Raw genomic sequence first — 23701 nt, 5'->3', positions numbered from 1 at the left:
TCTGCCGCCTGTTCTTGTTAATAAAGTTTTATTGGAACTTAACCACGCCCATTCTTTTACCCATTATCTGTGGCCTCTTTTCCCAGTTAAAGACTCATGACACAGACTGTACGGGCCACGGAGCCTAAGATACTTACTGTCTGACCCTCTACCGAAGAAGCCTGTCGCCCATGTTGAAAACGCTTCCCCAAGTGTAGCTGTTATTCCTGTTGTATGTTTGGGAAAAATGAGGCTTAGAGAGGTTGAGAGCCCTCGTACACAGCCTGTAAGTGACAGACGCACAACTTGAACTTGGGTGTGATCGGGCCCGCGGCTTGTGCCTCTGCAGCTGTGCTGACAAAGCACAAGACTTTCCACCTGGAAAGGGGCTAGGGGTGAATCCGCCATGGATGGTTCATGCTTCAGTGTGTGGGGTGCCCTGGGCCACTCAGCGGGAACTCGCCGGAGCCCCATCCAGCACCTGTTGTCCCCAACTCTTGCATCCATCCTTCTGCTCCTGGCTTCAGGAGGTCAGCTCTGCTCCCCGAGAGCCCCTTCTCCTCTGCCTACCCCCCTGGGATATGTGTCTTCTCGAAAGTGGCAGGAAGTATGTGGCATCTGGTTGACCCTGGCCCCCTGGTGCCTTTGTCTGCAGTAGGATCCCCATTAGATCTCAAATCTGCAAAAATGGATTTCGATTTTTTTCTAATCTACCAAGAGACTTGCTAAGGGTGACATGGCCACTGTGGGCATGGTGATACCAGAGGTGATCCCGTAGAAGTTAGCCTTGCCACATGTCCTCAGAGCCTCTCTGGCCACGCCCAAGGGATCACAGTAGAAACAAGAGCACTGGTAAGACCCACCGGGCGTGCTTCTGAGCCTTACCCGCCTTGTTTCAGCTGCGCGACGGGAAGAGGCAGGTTGGGACGAGGGGACCGAGCCTCGGTCAGCAGGAAGAAGAGCCCGGCCGGCTTGCAGAGTTATTGCTGGACTTGACCCAGGCAGCGTGGCTTCCAAGTCCTACCCTCCCCATCTCGCTGAACTGCTGCTTGACCTTCCCACTTGACCTGCTGACCCAGCCTTCTGCCCTCTCTCTCTAGAATTTGAATCTAGAATCTGAATCAGGCCCGAGGTGCGTGGGACCGAGAGCAGAGGGCATGGTCTCTTGGCCTCTGCTTGGCTCTGGTTTAGGTCACCAGAGATGTCAAGGCCATTACAGTCTGAGACAAGGCTCTTGCTAAGTGTTAGGAACACTTTTATTTTATCCCTTTGATTTAAAAAGTGTAAGCTGCTTGCCGATGTCTTTGGTGAGTTTTGGCCAACGTGAATCCAATGTTTCCTGTGTTCCTGTTAAACACCGTTCGTGTACCGTGTCATTTAATCTTCACAAGAACATCACCAGGTTGATACTGTTCTTTCCTTATCTCACAGGTCAGGAAATGAGGCCCAGAGAGGGTGAGCTACTTGGTAGATGTCACACAGCTAGCTAAGGGCACAGCTGGTTTTAGAAACCAGTCTGTCTGACTGACATTATGCCTTCAGCATCAGCAGCTTTAGGCCTAACATTTAGAAGGAGAGAACTCCAAGGAAACAGGTTGATTGTTGTAACATGAGAACAGCTTCTGGATCCCAGGAAACCCCAGCCCTGCCCGCTGCCTGTTACCCTGTGCTACCCACACTGCTCAGGCCTTTCCTGGCCACACGCATGCACGCTTGCGCACAGGTGTGTGGATGGGGCGAGGATATTTCGCTTCCCTTTTCCTTCCCAGTCACACACGGGGGCTTTGGTGGCGGAGGCCATCTCCCCACCTCAGGGCCTCGAGCCGTGTGCACATGAATCCCTCTGTCAGCTGACTGCACCAGGATCAGCTTTCGTGGATTCAACAAACACAGACTGCATCCAGGCCGCAGCTCGGTCCCTCTTCTTGGTGTTCAGCCAACAAAACATGGTGCATTCCCCTTTCTTCATTCTGGCTTCATCCTTCACTCTGCTCTCTGGAGGAGGCAGCCAGACCAGGAGGCAGCCTGATAAGATATGAAAAGGGGAAAGGGACATCCGGGGGGCGCGCAAGAGCTCCTGCTCCATTTTCTACTTGGGCCAAGCCCAGAGATGCACAGGCATCTGACCCTTTTCCCAGAACAGAAGTCACCGTCCATATTCTGGAGGTGTTAAATACCATGACGGCTTTAAGACGGGCAACATGTGTACCATAAAGCACCTCGCATTTCTTGCAACATCTTTCCAAACATTTTCCCTTAGATTGTCTCGTTGGACCATCGAAACAATCCTGTGGAATTAGGCCCGCCTTCCCCTCCCTGTGGATAATGAGGCTTTGAGAGTTGGTCGGGATACAACTAGCTAGGACGCACCTCACTTCTTGATTTCGCTGGAGCCCAGGAGCCTGGGGCAGGAGAGGTAGCTACAAGCCTCGCCCCTGTTCTCTCCAGAGCGATGTTCTCGGGTGGGACTTCTGGCAGTGATGGATCTGTGCTGCGTCTGCAATGCTCGGTAGCGGCCACTAGACCCATGTGGCTACAGACCATGTCAAATAGGCTAGTGTGGCTGATTTCATGGTTAGTAGAGGTGAGATTTAAACAGCCACGTGCAGACGTGCAGATACTGTCCAGGGCAGCACAGTTCTCGAAGCTTTGAAGGGGAGGGAGCTCGGGAGTGGAAGACAGAAGAATACCTCGTCTGTTCCCATCGTGACCCAACGTCCACTTGCCTGGAATTCAGAATCTCTGAGGTTAGCTGTCAAAAAGCAAGACTCCGGGTGCTTCTCTGAGCCCTGCACTCCCCGCTTCACCCACACTGGGGCTACTTCTTCCATGTAAGAGCTTTGATTCGAAGATTTTTCTTTGGTTGGAAGAATAAGATGATGCAGAAAGGGTTTCAAGTCATTGTTCTCAGAGTAAACGGCAGTGAAAACCGCTTGGAAGCTTAAACAGTGGAAGAAAAATGAGAAAAATTAGCCTAAACAATGGGAAAAAATCTGTGTGGATCGCTTGTATGCTTATTTATATAAGTTTAAATTTTTATGCTTGTTTCAAAGCCAAGACGGACACATAGAGGACCCTGGGATTTCATTATATTCTCTCCCAGCTGGCTTTCCAGTGTCCGCTGGGCTTCCGGGGGTGGTGGTCATTGTCTCCTTTTAACACATGCGTAAAAGGACATGTTCCCCGTCCTCTGTGGGAGCTAGTTTTCCTTGGATTTTTTGCCTTGTCCTGGTTGTAGAGCCTACTGTGCTCTGAGAGCAAGCTGCTTTCCTAGGAAAATGAAAACAATTTTTCCAATTGCCTGAACCACAGGTGGGTTTCTGCTGGACAGCACTTGAGAGAGAGCCCCCTCCAGGTGGCGGATGAGCCTAAGACCCCTTTTTCGTCCTGTCGCATTTTCACAGGTGGCTCATTGACAGGACTGCACCCCGGTAATGGCGTCAGGTCTCACGTGGGTGCTGTCAAGCCTGCCTGTGGGTGGGTGTGGTTGTAACTCTGGCTCCTCTTATTAAATGGAACTTGGTATTGAACCCCAGAAGGAAAGCCAGAGCCTTAAGCGTCCTGAGGTTATCATGCACGGGCATGGTCTCTGCCGGAGCACGGGCTGTCTGCCTTCTGATGGCACTGGCCCAGGGACTGGGTCCCTTACCTGTGGGTGCCCAAAGACAATCCCAAGGGCCCCAAGCCCAGTGAGGACGCCTCTTGTACGAGCATCTTTCCCACAGCTGGGGATGCGAACTAAAATGCAAAGTAACTGGATTTTACTCTCCAGGGATCTCCAAGGATAATAAAATCCATCGAAGAATATTGAAATCTACATAGATTACATGTGGCTAACATATTTATAGATGTTCCGTGTATTACATATAAATATATATAAAGAAGTGTTGGGTCTAGAATATAAATCTAACCGATTACTCTGGCTAAATTGTTTGCTTTTGAACTCAGCCAACCTCCCTCACCCACACATTAATGGGAGATTTATCTTTATTCATTTACTTATTTATACACTGTCTTTCTACTTAGATATAGACAAATATGTGTCATTACAGACTTTTTTCATTGTAAAATCCTGGAAACCCCAGGGACTAGCAAGAGCTAAGGATATGATGTTTGATTTGCAAATGTGGCCTAAAAATGGGGGCTCACAAGGTTCAGTCCATCTCCCAGGGGAGGGGGCGTCCAGACCCAGAGCCCAGTGGGCCCGCCGCGCCCCAGCTCAGAGGTGCTTGGAGCTTTGTGCTTCAGTCTGAGATGATGCCTCGTTTGTTGTGAGAAGGGGAGGTCCGAGTGCTTACTGAACACGTCCGGACTATACGAGACTACTTGGACAGCCCAGTGGGGTTGGTCACTACCTGCGTTCGCAGTAAAGAGTCTTCTCTGACGCTTGATGGAAGCCAGACGTGACGTCAGCCATACATGACGTCCCGCTCTCGGGATAGCACAGCCTGTGGGGGGTTGTGTCACTGACGAGGTTGTGGACATGCTGTTCACGGTTTTAGGGTTCCACGTAGAGTTTTGGTTGACCCTGGGGTTGGGGTGTGCAGGGGGGAGCACAGTGTGATTTCTCCCATCGGGGTTGCCCATCTGCTCCTGCTGCTAGTGTTGTGTTTCCTGGGGGGTCAGAGTCAAAGCCTTCGGGTGCAGGGGCTCCCTCTGTGCCCTGTAGACGGCCTCACTCTCGGCCCTCCCCCAGGGAACTGGTCCTTCTTTCCTTCCTCTTCTTGCTCTGCCTGCTGCTGAGTTAGTGAGCAGCTCACGTAGTGGTGAATGAAGTGTGTACAGAGTCAGGAAGACTTGGAGATTCGTGTGTGTGTGTGTGTGTGTGTGTGTGCGCGCCAGCATGTGCCTTCAGCCCTGTGCTAAGCCCATGTGTTCTTGCTCCAGGGCATACGTGCACGGGTCAGAATCGAGCACCCAGGAGGCACCCAAGTACATGGGTTTCCGAAGTGAAATTGTCAAAGGAATTTTCAGCTTTGTTGCGGCGCGGTAATTACACAGGCAGCAAATATGTGGCCCCGTCTTCCAAACAAGGACCCTTTTCTTGGGAGGTTAACATCCGGAGGATGTTCTGGAAGAGTTATAATTACTTTTTTCATGTTCTTCATAATGAAATGACCTTTTAGTTCTTTGTAATAAAGCAGATGCTTTGAACGTGCAGATCGGGGGGCAGGAAATAAAAACAAGACAGTGTTTCCAGAGGCGGCAGCAGGAGTTTCGGGTTCTGTCCTGTTCCCGTGGAAGGACTTCCACGTTCTGGAACCACAGCAGGGCTGGGACCGGCCCTGTGTGCTGCAGAGGGGAAGGTACCGAGGGCAGGCAGAGCTGCCTGAATGGTTGGGATGACTTCCGGGGCCGCAGCCTGCTTTCCGCACACCCGCTAGAGCTGGTCCCTTTTGAATTCATCCACCTCACTGTCTACCCCCTCCCCCCACCACCCCACCCCGCACAGGGGCACAGAGCAGTAGTGATAGGAAACTGAAGCTGTTTCTTTTTTTTTTTTTTTTAAAGATTTTATTTATTTATTTATTTGACAGAGATCACAAGTAGACAGAGAGGCAGGCAGAGAGAGGGAAGCAGGCTCCCCGCCGAGCAGAGAGCCCGGTGCAGGACTCGATCCCAGGACCCCGAGATCACAACCTGAGCCGAAGGCAGCGGCCCAACCCACTGAGCCACCCAGGCGCCCTTGGAGCTGTTTCTAAAACAAGAGTAAAGATGCCACAAACAGAAACGGGGCTCTGCTAGCAAGCCAATGCAGGAAAATGTCCCTTTGACTTTGAGGCTTTAACAGGAGTACATTTTCTTTTAAGAAATAGTTGGCAGAAGAAGAAAGAAAGTGAAGTCAGTGATGTTTGATTTCCATGCTGGGCTTTGCCCCTCCCTCGGCGTCCGCTTTCCAGCTCTGGATTCTCCCCTGGGCTAGGGTGTTATCTGTGAGAAAGAGGAAATTGCTTGTTAGGAATATTAAGGAAGCCACAAGACCCCCTCCCCCCATTTCTCCCCTTGCCCCCCCCCCCCAATCCAGAGGACTCTCACTAAAATATCTAAATCATGTCCTTTGAACTAAGTAAAGACCTTCCTGAGTTGCGCTGTCAATGGCATGCCCATTTGAAAGGTTTGGGGTCACTTACATAAGTTCCGAGTAGTATCGACGTACCCGCAAATCGAGTTGCAGCGTGTCTTCCCTCCTCTTATTAACGTGTGGCATTTTGTCAAAATCAGTACATCGTGGCTCAGGAGCTGGGTCTTGCTTTTTGTTCAGGTGTTGGGGGGGCAGTGGGGGAAGGGAAGGAGAGCTTCCCAGCTCCTCCAGGAGCTTCATGGGATGGCGAAGGCGCAGGGGACCGGTGTTCCCAGGAGGCAGAAAGCCTCCATTTCAGGCCAGAGCTCCTTTCTGCGCCCAAGCGTATGAGAAGAGCAGCCAGCAAACTCGCAGCTAAAAGCAGGCACACGTCAGGACCGACAGAATGGCCAAGTGATCTGCTTCTCCGTAGAGACTGGATTAATAACCGTTTGCTGGAAATCCAGAGATGCCGCCATCCTGCAGCTGATGGAGACTACAAGGCAGTGCTTAGCCTGGTCTCAGTCCGTTGCTTGAACTTCCCCCAGGGGCCCCATTTTGGGGGGAATCTCGTCCAGTGGGTGAGGATACGAGAGACAGACAAGGGAGGATACTGGCGCTCCTGCCGTGGCGTCAGAGCATGGGGCAGAACAACTGTGTGATGGGGAGAGAATCCATATTGAACTGGAAGAGAAGTGAGTAAGTAAGGCACTCTGCCAACCATGGTTGTTTTGGCAGCTAAGAGGAAGGGGAAGGTTTGGGGATACTGTGTCGGGGGTGGAGGAAGGAGGAATGGATTGAAGAAAGCGTCCAGAAGCCGTGAGGACCCAGGCTGGGGGCATCATGGACGCTCTCTGTCCCTTTTCCCAGGGAAGCTTTCCACTGCGGGTCTGTAGGCTCCGCCCCCATGTGATGTCATCGACCACCAGGGGAGGGGCGTCTGCAGGCTCCACCTCCTGTGTGATGTCATCCACACAGCATGTGCTTAAAACCCAGGGAGTTCAGGGTCTGCTGTAGGAAGCCAGGGGCTGGGCGAGGAGCCAGCCCCTGGACTGGCCTGATTCTTCCCGCCTTCCTCTGCCCATCCTGATAACTGTTCCAGAAGGCTCCCAGGCTCAGCGCTGCTTTAGCTGGGAAGGGAGGTCACTCTCCTAGTGTTGGAGGCATAGAGCGATGGCTTCCCTGGGGTTGAATCACGGCCCGTCCTGACTTGGGTTCAGGGTTTTATGCCCCTTGGAGCACCTCTCACTTCTGACTCAAGGCGCCATGCCCGGATTTTTACCTTTTTTCTTTCTCACTCATCCCCTTCACTGAAGTTGGCTTCTAGCTTTCCTGGACGGTTGGTTTCAAGATAATAGCCAGATTCATTGTTGTAAAAGGTGTTTTAATTGTCTCTGGAATATTCTTTTCTCATCAGTGCTTCAATTCACACATACCACTGGCGCCGTGCTTAGAGGGGCATAACCTGGACCCCCTTGGCTCAAGTTCAGGCTTACAATCTTGTGATAGCTGACATTAGGCAAGCCGCGTGTTTCTTTGTGCCTCGGTTTCTAAAGCTGCTTAAGAGTGGTCCAGAGCGGGGCACCTGGGTGGCTCAGTGGGTTAAGACTCTGCCTTCGGCTCAGGTCATGATCTCAGGGTCCTGGGATCGAGCGCCGCATCAGGCTCTCTGCTCAGCGGGGAGCCTGCTTCCTCCTCTCTCTCTCTCTGCCTCTCTACGTACTTGCAATCTCTCTCACAAATAAATAAATAAAATAAAATAAATAAAATCTTAAAAAAATAAAAAGTGGTCCAGAGGGCACCTGCCTCATGAGGCCACCACGAGGGGTCAGTGAGTTCGTGCTTGTACTGTGTTCAGCACGGCAGACCGTGCTCAGTACCTACCTGCGATTTTCGATATTCCTCTCCTCTGGTGTGTAAGCCCCTGGCTTATCAACACTGGCTGCAGCCCAGAGCCTTAAGAAATGTAAATAAAATACACCAAAACTCTGCTGAAGGTACCCACATCTTTGTCAGCGATCACCCAGCAGGTCGGGGTGGGGGGAGTCTGGACCTTCCCCTATACCTAGGACCCCTTGTCCTGCCTGCTTCTGCACCCGTTCCCACCTCCTCATGCATGGGTCTCTTGTACCCCCTCAGTCCTGTTTTTCCCCTCCTGAGGGCTTTGCACACAGCTCTCTGTCTGCTCTAGGCTAAGGGTTCTCAGGGGCAGAACCCTGGTCTGTTCATGATCTCCACGCTGTTCTAGTGATGCCAGAATCACCCAAGTGTGGATGGGGAGAAACTATAAAATGAGACCAAATTAAAATGATGACCAAATAGTTCTCCCCCATCTTTTAACAAAAAACAAGTCAACTTCTTTGTGTCTGCAGAATGACTGGGGAAATTTCCAGGTCTCCTTCCGGCGCTAATACTCAGTGATACCCAGAGAAGGGGGAGGTACCGGAAAGGGAGTCGGGAAGGTCGCTATTTAGGTAGGATCCTGGGGCTGGGACTCGTTCAGGGAGCTTTTCCACTGCTAACGCTTTCGTTTCCCACCACCTTTTGCCTTTGTTCTCAGGGAAGGCCGCTCAAATGCCCACATCAGAGGAGATTACCAAAGAATCGGAGATGTCCTGCTGAAGAACATTCAGGGCATGAAGGTGAGCGGCTTTGGGATTGGGGTGGAACACGTTTCCTGGGGACAGTAATGGCGGGGCTGTCAGACGCCTGGGCTCTCACCGCTGTCTGTAAGCACACAGGACTGGATTTGACCTTCTAGGGATGACACAGCTCCGCGTAAACCCCTCTATCTTGCCAGATCATTCTATTTGGAAGCATAAAGGAAAAGGCAGTCACCTGGTGGGGGGTGGGGGGGCACTTTTGGTCCTTTTTCCTCTTCAAAAACTCTGTGTGTGATCAAAACAACGGGTATTTTCTGTGAATAAATCATTCAGAACCCATTTTTAAAAATTAGGTAGACAAGACGTTTGGTTGACAGAACGTTTCGCTTTTCATCCGTTGTTTTTGGTGTCGTCTAAGTGTGGCAGAAATACCGGTTTCAGAACCACGTAGGAATTCTCTCCATCCTATGACTTCTTAAGTCTTGGTGCCAGGCCGAGAGCTCTAACCTGCTTGCTGGTTACGAAGAATGGAAGTACAAAGAGTCGGTCCCCCGCCCTCCCCCCGAGCCAGGCTTCCACTCATTTTTGAAATCTACTCCCTCTCTTATATATGGAATTTTCATTTTTACATTTTTACATTTTCACTTTAACCTGTTCATCCCTTTAATATAGAATGTTTTGATTCATACAGCTTACCTTTTGAATACACATACGTCTGTGTGCATTTTACTTTTTTTATTTGTTATTTTTATTTTTTTAAAGATTTTATTTATTTATTTGACAGAGATCACAAATAGGCAGAGAGGCAGGCAGGGGTGGGGGAGAAGCAGGCTCCCTGCTGAGCAGAGAGCCCGATGCGGGGCTTGATCCCAGGACCCTGGGACCATGACCTGACCATGACCATGACCGAAGGCAGAGGCTTTAAGCCACTGAGCCACCCAGTGCCCCTCTGTTTGCATTTTAAAGCGATCTTCCTACATCTTGACTGCCCGAAGCCTGTCTAAGAGCCTTAACTAATAACCGAGGGCAGGCTGCTCATACCGACACCATTTCCCGCCGGCCATCTGTCTGTCTAGCACTAGCCAACGTCTAAGACATGCGTACAGTGAAAGTTACCACTAGAGTTTGAATTAATTCCCGAGAATCTTGCTAAGTTGTTGAGTGCTTCACTTTTCCCCCCTTAAATGATCTTTCTCATGAGGGAGGTGGGGCGGTGGGGGGCAGATGGGGGAACACAGGAAAGAAAGGCTACTCTCGAGATTTCCTATTTCTCTTAAAGATCAAGATCTTATTTTGTAGGCCTTGTGCTCACTTTTTCTCTGTTCAAAAAGCAACACTCCCCTCTGGGCAAGATGAGAGAGGGAGGCGCTGGAAGCTAGTGGGATGGCAGAATCCTATGCAATAGATGCAAAGAACTATCTCAGAGGTTCTAGGGCTGTGGTATTCGTAATGCCGTAAGTCAGGCTTTTGTACGAAACTCCCATGTAACTAACAGACATCTTTGAACTTTCTGTCGTATTTTTTATTAATATGTTTTACTTTTTTTTTTTTTGAAGATTTTATTTATTTGACAGACAGAGATCACAAGTAGGCAGAGAGGCAGGCGCAGAGAGAGGGGGAAGCAGGATGCCTGCTGAGCAGAGCCTGATGCGGGGTTTGAACCCAGGACCCTGAGATCATGACCTGAGCTGAAGGCAGAGGCTTTAACCCACTGAGCCACCCAGGCACCCCGTAATCTATTTTACTTTTTTAAAGCAATTTTTGAAGTTTACAGAAAAATCGAGCAGAGAGCTCCCCTATTCCTGCCCACTGACGCGCACGCTCACACACCATGACCCCTATGCTAATGTCGTGTGTGGCTCTGGTGTATTTGTTACAACTGATAGACATTTTTATTCACAAAATCCAGTTTACATGAGGCTTTACTCTTGGGAGTGGTACGTCCTGTGGGGTTTTGCCAAGTGCAGAACGTCGTGTACCTGCTGTGACAAGAGGACACAGGACAGCATCGCTGCCCGAAAAACCCTCCCTGCTCTGCTTGTTCATCCCTCCCCTCCCCCAGGCCCTGGCAACCACTGACTTTCTCCTGCCTCCATAGTTCTGCCTCTTCCAGAAAGTCCTAGAGTCAGAATCACACAGAGCACAGCCTCTCCAAGCTTCTTCGCTTGTTTAAGATCTTTTTCTTCCTCACACACAATATGCGTTCATCACTGTCGTACTTTTCCAGTTCTTTTCCTCACAGGAAGCTCCTTTTCCCACGTTTTGCCTGTCTTCTTGGCCCAGTCGGGTTTTCCCCCTTTGCTCCCCGTGCTCCCTTCCCGTGGCAGCGAACCCTGGAACAACACCGGTTTGGAGGGCGCGGGTCCACTTACGGGCAGCATTTTTTCCATCAACCCAATAGGGTCCCCTAAATGTGTGTTGTGCTCCCTGTGATGGTAAATGTAACACTGTGGGATCATCAGCTCTTTGTGTTGACCGGAAGGCTCCTAGACAGCAGGCGGCTATTATTAATAGCTGAGTTTTAGGGGGACTAAAAGTTAAATGCTCTGAACCCCGACATTATTCAAGGACCCACTGTATGATCCTGCCCAGGGAGGGCTCCCCCAGCACTTACTCCCTTCCAGGAGGCTGGGCCTCCGCGTGGCCTCTCCGGGGACAGCAGCTGGACACCTGCCAGCCCACTGCCTGCCCCCTTGGGGCAGCCCCCAGAGTTGTCCGGTTTACCAGCTGTCTGTGGTCGCTCACCCCCGGAGAGGTGACGCGCGCGGGCCTCCAGCCTGCTCTCTGTTCACCTAGCACCTGAGACCTCCTAAAACATCCCTGGTCTGTGCTCAGGGCCTGGTGAGTTGGCGTTTCTGCACTGAGGCGGCTTCATCAGCTGCTGGCACGTGAGTTGGTGTGTGGATGCCGTGAGCATTTATAGCATGGAGCTCTGTGTGAGCGAAATTAAAATAGGTGCAGAGGCTCACACAGCCCCTGGCAGCCTTTTTTAGACTTTGTTTGGGTTGCTTTTTCTTGTAGTGGTTATAGTTGGTTTTAAAGAATTTTTATGAAATATGAAGGGAGGGCCGCAGAAAGTTCTAGAGATGTAGAAGCCCAGCTTAGCACTTGTCCAAAATGCTTAGAGCAGTCTGCAGCTCGCAGGGTCCTTCCTGCCGCCCCCCCCCCACCCCCGCAAGCCCTAACACACAAAGCCATGTATTTACCTGCATTTTCAAGGGCACAGTTGGGGGTGGGCAACCCTCCACTCGTGACCATGACAGAGGCAGGGGGGCCAGGGGCCGCAATTCCCGCCTGAAAGTCACACACCCAGACTGTGATCGCGGGCTCACGCTGTGGACTTCCAACCGGAAACACCCGCCCAGTTGCACAAAGGCTCTTCGAAATCACACAAATAAAAGATCCGCCTTTCATCCAGTCTGGGACCTTCACCTGAGCCGTCTGTCTCCTCGAGTGTCCAAGTCCTGCCCCCTCTCCTTCTTCAGCTCCTACCACATTACTCCTTCTGGCCCTCCATTTGCTCTCCGCTGGATGTCTCAACCTGCTTCCCGGTGCTTCCCCTCCCACAGCGAGCCGAGCTCCAGGCACCATTTCCGTTACAGGCCGACTGCGTAGGCTCAGAGCCCTCCTGCGTCTCTCTGGTCGGGAGAATGCAGTCCAAACCCAAAACGTGACAAGGGAAGCCTTCATCGTCTAGCCTTGGATGATCTTTCCAGGCCCTTTCCCCTGATCTTTGCATTCCACTCTGTGCTCCGGGGATCATGAACTTGCCTCTCTGGGCTCTCGGGTTCTTCCAAGACTCCTGCCTCAGCTGGGTGCATGCATGGGTTCACTTACTCTTTTTCTCTCTTTTATTTATTTATTTTTTTTAAGTAACTTCCACATGGGGCTCCGGCTCACAGGCCTGCAAAAGCAAGAAGAGTTGCATGCTCTCGTGACCAAGCCAGCCACTGCCCCTCATCTGCTCATTAGTGCATGCAGGGAACAGGCATTTACTGAGCACCTACTGTATGCATCATGCCACAAGGATATCGGAATATGACAGACATGCTCTCTTAATAGGGGACTGTGCATGTGGCAATACTGCATAGAGCTGCACGCACACTAGAACACACACGCTCAAGGGTGTGCGTAGCTGGTAGAACCCGGACAAGCTCCGGATTGGCCCAATGTCGGTTTCTTGGTGTTGACGTTGTGCGGTCGTCCCAAGATGGTAACGCTCGGGGGAGGCTGGGCGGAGGACCTCCCTGTACATTTCTTTGCAAGTTCCTATGAGTCTTTTTTTTTTTTTTTAAGTAGTCAACAAGCTAAGCAGGGGAGAGCATGTGATAAGGACTAAGAGGGACAAATACAGCCTAAGTACAGGAAGACAGAGGAGCCCCTAACTGGTGTCGGCAGGTGGGTGTCCAGGGAGTTGCTGAGGACAGCAGGAGTCCAAACAGAGGAGTGTCGTTTGCGGAGGCTCTGAATGCAACAGCCGGGCACGTTCAAGTTCAGCTTGGCCCTGGGATGAGAGGCAAGAAGCAAGACAGGAGGCGTAGGGAGATTATATCCTAAGGGTCCTCTGTGCCCTGCCGAGGACTCTGGAGGTTGTCCCAGGATAGGGGGAGTTCTCGTCATGTTCCATCCAAGAGGCCACGAGCTGAGCTCCATCGCCAATTTTTATTAGTGGTGGAGGGGTGAGGCGTGGAGGCAGAGGCCCCCATGGAGACCCCACCGTGGTGGTGGACGGCACAAGGCCAGAACCAGGGCAGTGACCATGTGGAGAAGAATAGGAAAAGGTTTGATGTTTTAAGGAGGTAGAATGAGAAAAACTTGGTAAAGGATTCAAAAAATGGGGGAATCTAGAATGTTCTCTTGGTTTCCCTGTCTTGAGTCCCTGGCTGGTGGCGGCACTCATCCTGAGGCTGGAGAATCTCAGGGCGGCCCTGGGTGAGGCAGACAGCATGGGGTTCCCACCGGACTTGCTATGTTTCAGGCTCCTTAGGAACCCTTTGTGGGGCGTGGAAATGTAGATGTGGGGGTGAGCGGTGCATGGGTAGCGAGACTGCCCCTGGGTAGTGAGTCTTGAGGACGACTGTTCTCTTGACCTTGATGTCCTTGTGCCATCTTATTACCTCTGTCTGGAAACCTCCTTCCCTCGCGATCTTCCCCACCTGCTGGGAAGATTGAATTCCTCCATTAATGCTTTATTGTCCTTTATTACCCTCACTAGTGTCCACCATGAGCCATAACAGGAAAGGAATCTTCAATGGCATGTGTTAGAGATGGTCAGACAGACTTTATTCAGGACCATTGTGACTGGGGTAGAGTCCCCTGCGGTGGGGTTTTCAGTGGGGGAGAGACTGGGCTTATCTCTGAAGACAACATGGGCGTTTCTAGCCAAGGAGCAGATAGGGGGGTCAGAGGATGGGAATATATGCAGAGGAAACATGGGTAAGTCGGGTTCTGGCTGAACCAACCTAACAGCCTTCTTTGCTGAAGACGGGGTGATCTGGTATCACATGGGGATGATGAGAGATGAGGAACCCAATGTCAAAGGTGACCAGACATCCAGGCTGTAGGGTTAGGGTAAGGGTTAGGCTGACAAAAAAGGTTTTTGCTGAAACTGGCTTTCAGTAAGGAAGTTCCCAGACAGGTCCAGGAGAAGGCTCAGGAGCCTGAAGAAAGGGTCACGCGCAGCGTCTCTTTGGGACCCCCTGGAGCAGGGCGCATGTCTAATTCTCGCCCAGCTCTCTAGGACTGAGCAGAGCTGGGGCGTGTGGCAGATACTCTGAGTTAAACAGAAAGGCACAGTGGTAACCGTGTGACATTTACTGAATGGGCCCTGGTCTATTTGTCATCTGGTGACATTTAGAAAAAAACCACCGGGCCCCTGAAAGAGCTCCTGTTTGTTCCTGCTCCTCCGAGATGACCTCTCCATCTCCTCCTCCAAAATCCCTGAGCTTTGTGAGCGGCTTAATGCTTTAGTAGAGCCTTTTCTTTCATCCGGAGAACCTAACGGCCGCTATCAAACGCATAGCGAAGTGGGGACGGTAGGAGAACAAAAGGAAGCCGCGGCGAGCCTCGTCTCGGAGAGGCTGGCCGCGTGGGACGCATGCGCACTTGTCTCCCCGCCCACCCCAGCAACTGGCGGTTCACCTGTGGAAGCACAGCGAAGCTCTGGAGGCGCTGGAGGCCGGCATCCGGGGCTCGCGGCGGCTGGAGAACCTGTGCCGGGACTTCGAGCTGCAGAAGGTGTGCTACCTGCCGCTCAACACCTTCCTGCTGCGCCCGCTGCACCGGCTCGTGCACTACAAGCGGCTGCTGGAGCGCCTGTGCAAGCACCACCCGCCGCACCACGCCGACTTCCGGGACTGCCGCGGTGAGCGGGGGGCGGGGCGCCGCGCGGGACCAGAGAGGTTGAGGGGCTTGCCCGGAGTCACACAGCGGGAGAGCAGACGGCTCGGAGCCCGGACCCAGACCCCATGTTCTTGACCGTCCTGCGCTAGTGTCCTGACGCTGTCACTCTCCGTGTCGCGCTCTCGGCACCGGGGCAGGTACCGCACCAGGTATCTTAGTGACACCGGTGCCTTCGCTCCTTTAGCAACCAGCAACAACAGGAGTACTGCTACCGCATTTTACAGATGAGATACCTGGGCTGCCGGGATCGCTCTCCTAAGATATTATGAACACCTGCCATCTGTCACCTCTTTTTCTAAATGTACCTCTCACTCTCGTGCTTAAAACCTGGATAACCCCTGGTTCCCTCAGACTGCAGTTAAATCTTCCTGATCTGGCTCCTGGCTGGTCTCTCCTACAGCAGGTACTCATTGAGCACCTGCTGTGTACAAAGCATAGGAGAGAGAATAAGGCAGATGTGGCCCCCGCTCACAGGACCAGCTAGTGGCCACAGAGGGCAGGACATCTGGGCAGTGACTGACCTATGACCTGACCCAGCCCCCAGAGCCCAGGGGGAGCTTTCTGAAGGAAAGGTTATGATTTTTTTAAGATTTTATTTATTTATTAGATAGAGATCACAAGTAGGCAGAGGGAGAGGGGGAAGCAGGCTCCCTGCCGAGCAGAGAGCCCAATGTGGGGCTCGATCCCAGGACCCTGGAATCATGACCTGAGCCGAAGGCAGAGGCTTTAACCCACTGAGCGACCCAGGTGCCCTGAAGGAAAGATTATTTTAAGTTTTTATCTAATGTATAAAGTAAAGGAATTTTCTTGGATAGACTTGGGAACAACACATACAGAGGCCCACAGGGGACAGAGACCATGGAACATTACAGAAAGTAGAAGTTCTATGTAGAACACAGAGGGGTAGCAGCAGAAACGAGACTGGCAAAGTAAACAGGGCCCAGGTCCCCTGGGGTCTCATAAATCCCACAAGACTGCAAGGAAGAGCAAAGGGAAGACAGGGAGGGTTTTAAGGAGGGAATGGGGGGGCTGTGGGGCTTGTTGCAGAAAAGTCGATCCTTTGGTATCCTACGATATGTAGACAAAACTTACAGATGAGGTTTTTAAATATTTAAAAAAATTTTTTTAAAGATTCATTTGTTTGCGAGAGTGTGCATGTGTCTGCAGGGGGAGGGGCACAGGGAGAGGGAGAAGCAGATTCCCTATTGAGCGTGGAGCCCAACGGGGGCTCAATCCCAGCAGAGCCAAAAGGCAGACACTTAATCAGCTGTGCCGCCCAGCCCCGCCCCCCGCCCCCACCACTGACAAGTATTTCCTGACGAAAATATCTAAATGCTCAGCTCCTGTGGATTTACGTAAACTAAAGTCACTCTAGTTTGGGCATCAGCTCCTTTTCCATATCAGATACGTCCCCGCGTGAGGGAGAAGTGCCCAGACTCCAAAATCTGCCTTTTGTAGTCATCTTGGTAAATGGGGTAATTGGTGCAGAAGGAAGAACCTGGGGCGGGGGGATGCGGTGCGGTGCCGGATGTCACGTGCCCCTGAATGTCACACTATCAGTAGGGTCCCTCCTTTGCCCCAGATTTTCTGTGGCCTCCCTGTGCTCTGTTCTTCCCGGGTTACAGGAGGCGTGTAGAAACCTCTGCCCCAGGGAAAAATTCCAGGTCTCCTCCTGCTTCTTCCCCTACGGTTTGCCTCTCTGTGCCAAGTGATTCCGACAGGACAGCCGTCCACCACGTAGCCACAAAGGGATCTTTTACATTTCTAGAATGCATTTGGGAAACTCCAGTAAATACACAATGCCAATTTTTTTATTTGTGAAAAATTTGTATTAGGAATAGCAGTGTTCCCCCCACCCAGGAGGACGGCTTCTAACTTAGTTCAGCTACTGGGGGATGGGACCCCAAGGGCTGATACTGGGGTGTGGTGGCGGGGGGGACCCCGGTCTGCCACTCATGCCACCGTGTCTGTGTTCGCTTCGTTAGCTGCTCTGGCAGAGATCACTGAGCTGGTGGTCCAGCTTCACGGTACGATGATCAAGATGGAGAACTTCCAGAAGCTGCACGAACTCAAGAAGGACTTGATCGGCATCGACAATCTCGTGATTCCAGGAAGGGTAAGCCGCTGCTGGAGCCAAGCCAGCAAGGCAGTGTTTCAGTGACTTACATTTGAACCTTCTGAATCTGGACTCTGGTTTAAGAACCCCCTCCTCCCGAGTGAAGTGGCTTCCTTCCAGCTACAAGGCAGCTGGGAAGGCGCCTTGATGGTGACAGAATCACTAGAAAATTCTGTGTCAGAAGGAGATAAGCAAGCCTTTGACCGCCTGGTCTACTATTTCTCCTTACCTGTTGAATGGCTAATTTTCTTTCCTCCCACCATATCTGGAGAGGGATTGAGGTAGCTTATTTTAGTTTTTAAAAGTTAGGGAAATGGAAATGGAAGACAAGGGAAAAAACAAACAAACAATGGGGCAAAATGGTGATACAGTCGTGCAGGAAAATTAGCGCCCCAAAGCACGTAAATTCCTGTGTAAGGATGAAAAGGAGTTTTAAGAGATGCAGTTTTCTGTGCATGACATAATTTTAATTTAGAATTAAAATAAGGTTTTAGGCAGAACATGGTTCTAGGAGAGATTCGCGTTCACTTGAGCTGTTAACCTTCCCCCGGCCTCACAGGGAAGCAGGGCTTCGCTGCACGCGCGTGCACACCCCTTCCGGGCCAGGGGGACATGAAGACACAGGGAACCTGCCTGCTTCTGATTCTTTTCCTAAGAAGCCATCATTGCCCAGGGATCAAAAAATATTAGGCGGTATATCCACTCTGTCTATGGGATCATTATCCCTAGAGCTGCCCCGTTTCAAGGTATACATGACCCGGTGCTTCAGAGAGAATTTTGGTGCCTTTGGTCTGTTGCACATCCGCCTTTTTTTTTTTTTTTAAGATTTATTAGAGAGAGCACATGCACACGTGAGCAGTGGGCAAGGGCAGAGGGAGAGAGAGTCTCCAGCATATTCCGCACGGAGCACAGAGCCCCATGCAGGGCTCGATCTTACAACCCTGAGATCATGACCAGAACCGCCCACCCCCATATCTGCTGCTCCTCGGACAGGTGCTCTGTCCAGTTTGCCAGGGGCTTTCCATCCTGGCTGCCAGGCAGCTGCCCCGGAAACTTGAAGTCTGTAATGTGGGGAAGACGAGGGAACCTGCCCGTGTGTTTGGGTCTCTGACAGGAGAGCCCAGTTACAAAACTGATGGAACACTAGTCGCAAGAGATGGTCAGAAGAGTTGTATATGGGGCGTGACAGGTGGAAACGAAAGCCAGAGCTTGCGTCAGCTCTGCCAGGGAGAACATTCTAGTGGGCTTCATGTAAGAAGCACATTTACCCAGCTACAAGGAAGCCGTGCCATTACTGAGATTGTCTCTTAACTTTGGATGTTCTAGAATACGTAGCCTATTATGCTACCTGGCAAACAGAGCCTACCCATAAAGAATTTTTTGGCCTTACGTTGCATTCTCTGCTCCGTGGGGAGTCTGCTTCTCCTTCTACCCTCCTCCCACACACACCCTGCTTGTGCTCACTCTCAAATAAATAAAATCTTTAAAAAAAAAAAAATTTTTTTTTTTTTTTTTTTTTTTTTCGGCAAGGCCCCCATTGGTACCATGTGAAGAGGAGCAGATTAGAGCAGGAAGTCACAGGCTCAGGTCCTAGCTCCGCCAGACCTCGGTGTTTCAACCAACCAGAATGTTCCTTCCTTTCTGTAGCACGGGCGTCCTATGCTCTCCCTTATAGACCGTGCGGATCAAATGAGATTTAATGTGTAAAAATAGCAAATGTGACTCTCCTTCCCCCACCTGTAGTTACTTGAAGAGATTAAGGGGAGCATCGTGGAGGAAGGCCAGTGGCTAAGTACACGTTCTGTCACTGATCCCGGACAGGTTTCTAAGTCACTTTGCTCCTCGGTTTTTTCTCTGAAAAATGGGACAACGTTGAACTTGAGGCTCCCCTACAATGCCAGTATAAGACTCCTACTGTGTGCTCAGGATTATTTAGGGGAAGTTGGAGCTGGGGAGCTGGTGACCGACTGCCTTATATCCATGTCCGTGTGTCCATCAACTAGCCTCAGGTCAACCCTGAATGAATCGGAGAGGAAGGAATCACAGGCCCTCCGGGGAACAAATAACCCCCCATGGGTGGGAGGAAAGCTCTGATTTGTCTCTAAGTAGAATTTCAAAAATGGAGATTTAAAGGGGAGACGCCCCCCTCGGCTGCTGCAGCGTGAGTCCTGGCAGGGCCGAATCCGCTCACCTTCCTGCTGGGGTCAGTCCGCGACGGTATCACATCCTGGAGGGTGGGACTTCCCCCCCCACCCCCCACCCCTCCCCACACCCCTCCCCCCACCCCAGGCGTACTTGGGCCGGAGTCAGCCCCCCTGACGGTGTTTACCCTAAGAACTGTGTGCCTGGGGGAGAGCTTGTCCTGGGCCAGCCTTCCGGTTAGAGGAGCACAGTCAGAAAGGAAGCAGGCGCTGGCGGTGGGTGAGGTCCGTTTGGTGAAAACTCAGAGGTGTGGACTGGATTTCCCTCCGGAGGGAAGCAGCTTTGCTCTCAAGGATATTTGGGGCCGTCCTCCCACAGCCTTCTGTGGTTTAAAAAGAAAAATTTTAGACACGGGACATTTTCCATCCCCAGCGTCGGACCTTGATATCAGAGTCCACAGCCCTTCTCCCCACCGCTGGAGCACCCCCCAACCCAGGAACACAGACGGGGCTCCCCCGTCTTCCTGCAGCCAGTGTCCCAGGGCACCTCGTCTCCCGCAGAGAAAACAGTCAAGCTCCCACAGATCTGTTAGAAAACGCACTTGTTGCAGCAGGTTTGAGTCCCGGTCCCGTCCTTGGCTGCCTGGCAGTGGTGCCCCCCCGCCACCCGACAGCATTTCCTCGGATCGCATTGTTGATGTCTGATAGCATCCATCCCAGATTCCTGCAAGGATCTATGATGTGTCCCTTTGTTGGTCCCCAAAACACGTACATCGGTAAAACTGCCGGCAGACATGGTCTTTGATCCATATTTCATTAAAAAAGCAGAGTTGAGTCAGTCTGTGCCAAAGTCTATAGAATCAAAATGAGTTGGCTGAGGCCCTGGCTCGGTAGCTGCTCTGAGCACGGAAAAATCTGGTGGCAGGTGTTCCAGAAGTCTGTTGATAACGTAGCAAACTATTCGGACATGTCATGGCTGAAAACAGCTTTTCCGTAGAGGTCATGGACCTCTAGAGGCTGAAAACAGCTGTTCCGTAGAGGTCATGACTCACCGTGAGTCAGGAACTGGGCGGGGTTCAGCCAGGGGATTCTTCCGCTCGCTGTGCACGGACAGGGGTCCCAGACGGGCTGGCCTGGCCTGGAGGGTCAGAGGCTGACACCCGGCAGCGACATCCGGAGTCCGGCTGGAACTGACTATGCACCAGGGAGCCCATGAGAAGCCCGGCCGGCCCTCGGTTCAGGCTGGTCTTAATGCCGTGCGCCGCTCAGGGTCCCACGAGCAGGTGTTCCCGGGGACAAAGCAGAGGCTACATGTGGTCTTATGACCTCATCCTGGAAGTCACATAGTGGCAGGTCCACACGCTGTTGGTTAAATCAGTCACCAGCCCACCCATATCGAAGGGAAGCAGAGCCCCCCCCTCCACAGGAGGACTGTGAAAAACACCAATGAACTTACAGCCCTGGGTTAGAAGTAGCACGGTGGAGAACAGTTTAGTGGCTCCTTAGTAAGTTAACATAGAATTTCCCCAGGACCCAGCAATTCCAGTCCTTAGTATATAGCCAGAAGAATTGAAAAAAGGTATTCCAACAACAACAACAAAAAATTTTTTAAAACATTTTATTTATTTATGTTTGAGAGAGAAAGAGGGAGAGCATGAGCAGAGGGGAGAGGCAGAGGGAGAAGCAAGCTTCGCACTGAGCAGGGAGCCTGATGCGGGGCTTGATCCTAGGACCCTGAGATCATGACCTGAGCCGAAGGCAGACGCTTACCCAGGTGCCCCCTCAAACAAAACCTTGAATGTGAATGTCCATAACTACACTGTCATAGCCAAAAAACCCCAAGTGTCCATCCTCAGGTGAGTAGACGAGCACAGTGTGATGTGTCCATACAAGGAAATAGCCACGGGAAGGAGGGGAGATCTGATATGTACCCCCATGTGCATGAAACTTGCAAACACGCTGAGGGGAAGAAGGCGCAAAACAAAACTTCATATATGACAAGACAGAATTTATAGGAAATATCCAGAATGGGCAAATCCATTAAAAAAAAAAAAATTGGTGGGAGCCAGGTGCTAGGGAAAGGCAGGAGTGGGGAGTGACTGCCTGAGGGCCAGCGGGTTTCCTTTTGGGTGATGAAAATGTCCAGACCTGGAGAGTAGCAATGCGTACACTTTCTGAATGCACTAAAGGTCACAAACGGTCATTTTTATGTGTATTTTACAAGAAAAAAAATTTTTGTGGGGTTTAGAGTTTTAATTTTTTTTTTTTAATTTTTGAAGTGCCCCCAAGTGACCTGGGCCCCCAGTTGTTTATTAATCTGGGAGGAGGAATTCCTTGGACACGTTTGCTTCTGGCTGTTTTATCCCAGAGCAGTTACTGGTTTCCAGAAACCGGAGCTGTGAGTCACAGAGCGATCCTGGGTTCGGAGTAACTCCCCTCTGGCTTCTGTGTCTTCCCAGTGCCCTGACCACCCCCCCAACCATGCATGTGGCGGGAGACCCTGCCACCCCCCACCTTCCACTGCACACCCCCACCCCCCTCGCAGCACTGGCCATGGAGCCACACTGTCGTGGCCTCTGAGCACTGGTTTCTCTGCGCGGAGCCCATCGGAGCGCCCGCCTTGTGGGTTCCTGGGAGGGACAGCAGCACTCAGTGAACGGTAACTAGGATCGCTGTGGTTCCCACCGGAACCCAGCGTGGCAAGAGGACGCGGGCTCGCGCGCCCCCGCCAACCCCCGGGCTCTGTTTGCTTCACAGGAGTTCATCCGCCTGGGCAGCCTCAGCAAGCTCTCCGGCAAGGGACTCCAGCAGCGCATGTTTTTCCTGGTAAGTGCCGAGAGCCGTCGGTCTTCAGGGTGATGGGGGGGCCACCAGGGAGGCAGGAGGAGCGTCTGCGGTCGCTGCGGAGCAGCTGCCCTGTGAGATTCTGAAGACGTAGTCTGTGCACCTGCGGGTTCAGGGGAGCCCGTCCGTCTCAGCCGCACTTGTCCTTGCTCCTCTAGTTCAACGACGTCTTGCTGTACACAAGCAGGGGGCTGACGGCCTCGAATCAGTTTAAAGTCCACGGACAGCTCCCGCTGTACGGCATGACCGTGAGTATGCGCCATGGGCATGCGATCCCCGCCCCTCCGGTGCGCTGCCTGCAGGGGGCAGGCCGAGCTAGAGGAAGGGGGAGGCCGCGACCTGAAGAAGGGGAGGGAGGGGTGGAACTAGGCCCCTTGGCCCTGTTCGGGCTCCCTGAGAGGGGCTCAGGACACGGCTCCTCCTGCATGTGAGATGTCCGGGCAACCTCCTTCTAGAATCAAGTGAGGAAGCGAGCTGTCATGGCCATGAGGTAGGCCTGGCCCCGGGGCCCCTGAAAGAGCGTTCTCACCAGCCCCTAGAGCAGGGGAGCCCACCCCTCGAGCAGGGGCCGCCTGTCCGCTACCGGGCAGAGGGAAGTTTATGGGCACTGCCAAAAAGCAATTCCGTGCCTTTGTGGTTCCTTTGAGCCATAGCCAGTTCGGGGAGTGTTTGAAAATGCACTGCGTGTCCCACTTGCCTCTTGGCAGTAACACGATGCACACTCGTCCCACAGATCGAGGAAAGCGAGGACGAGTGGGGTGTGCCCCACTGCCTGACCCTCCGGGGCCAGCGGCAGTCCGTTGTCGTGGCGGCCAGGTAAGGCGGACGCCCGACCCCTCCCCTGTCGGCCCCTTTCCCTGCCGGACCCTGAAAACCTGCTGTCCACCTCTTCAGCTCCAGGTCCGAGATGGAAAAGTGGGTTGAGGATATCCAGATGGCCATTGATTTGGCAGAGAAAAGCAGCGGCCCCACTCCTGAGTTCCTGGCCAGCAGCCCCCCTGACAACAGTAAGTGTGGGCCCCGGGGGGGGGTCTCCTAGTGCTTGACGGCACGGGCACACCACGTCCAGGAGCTGGCCTTGGAGGGGGCACAGCCCCGGCTCACGGAGCGGCGACAGCCTGTTCCATTCCCGGCAGCTCCCATCTCTGTGACGGACATTTGTGTTTAGTCTTTTTTATTCCTAATTTTTATGACATATGTACAAAATCATGTAATTGGAAGTTTATAGGATAGAAAACAAAGAAGGCCCTCTGACCCAAGTACTTCTATATAGCTGCTGTGATCGATTGGACACATCTTACTTCTTCCATGTACGTTTTTTTCCAGTTTTATTTAAATTCCAGCTAGTGAACGTACTGTGCAATATTGGCTTCAGGAGCAGAATTCGGTGGTTCATGAGTTGCACAGAACACCCGGTGCGCATCACGAGTGCCCTCCCGGGTGCCCATTCCCCATCCAGCCCATCTCGCCACCCACCTCCTTCTGGCCACCCTCAGTCTGTCGTCTGTAGTTGAGTCTCTTATGGTTTGTCTCCCGCTTTCTCCCCCTCCCGTAT

The 23701-nt window shown here is 52.2% G+C and overlaps 1 protein-coding gene across 4 annotated transcripts in view; it reads left to right on the top strand.

The window, feature by feature from the left end:
* FARP1 (FERM, ARH/RhoGEF and pleckstrin domain protein 1) overlaps positions 1–23701 on the top strand; it is a 273312-nt gene that overhangs the window by 241703 nt on the left and 7908 nt on the right. For all 4 annotated transcript variants that reach the window (XM_032315064.1, XM_032315065.1, XM_032315063.1 and 1 more), the window contains 7 exons: positions 8601–8682; positions 14770–15007; positions 17031–17161; positions 22060–22128; positions 22305–22394; positions 22880–22962; positions 23041–23153. In XM_032315064.1, the coding sequence (XP_032170955.1) occupies positions 8601–8682; positions 14770–15007; positions 17031–17161; positions 22060–22128; positions 22305–22394; positions 22880–22962; positions 23041–23153 (806 nt within the window). The remainder of the gene's footprint in view (positions 1–8600; positions 8683–14769; positions 15008–17030; positions 17162–22059; positions 22129–22304; positions 22395–22879; positions 22963–23040; positions 23154–23701) is intronic.

The sequence above is a fragment of the Mustela erminea genome, chromosome 15, assembly GCF_009829155.1.
Source record: "Mustela erminea isolate mMusErm1 chromosome 15, mMusErm1.Pri, whole genome shotgun sequence".
NCBI classification, from domain to species: Eukaryota; Metazoa; Chordata; class Mammalia; order Carnivora; family Mustelidae; genus Mustela; species Mustela erminea.
This window is presented reverse-complemented; position numbering and strand designations above follow the sequence as displayed.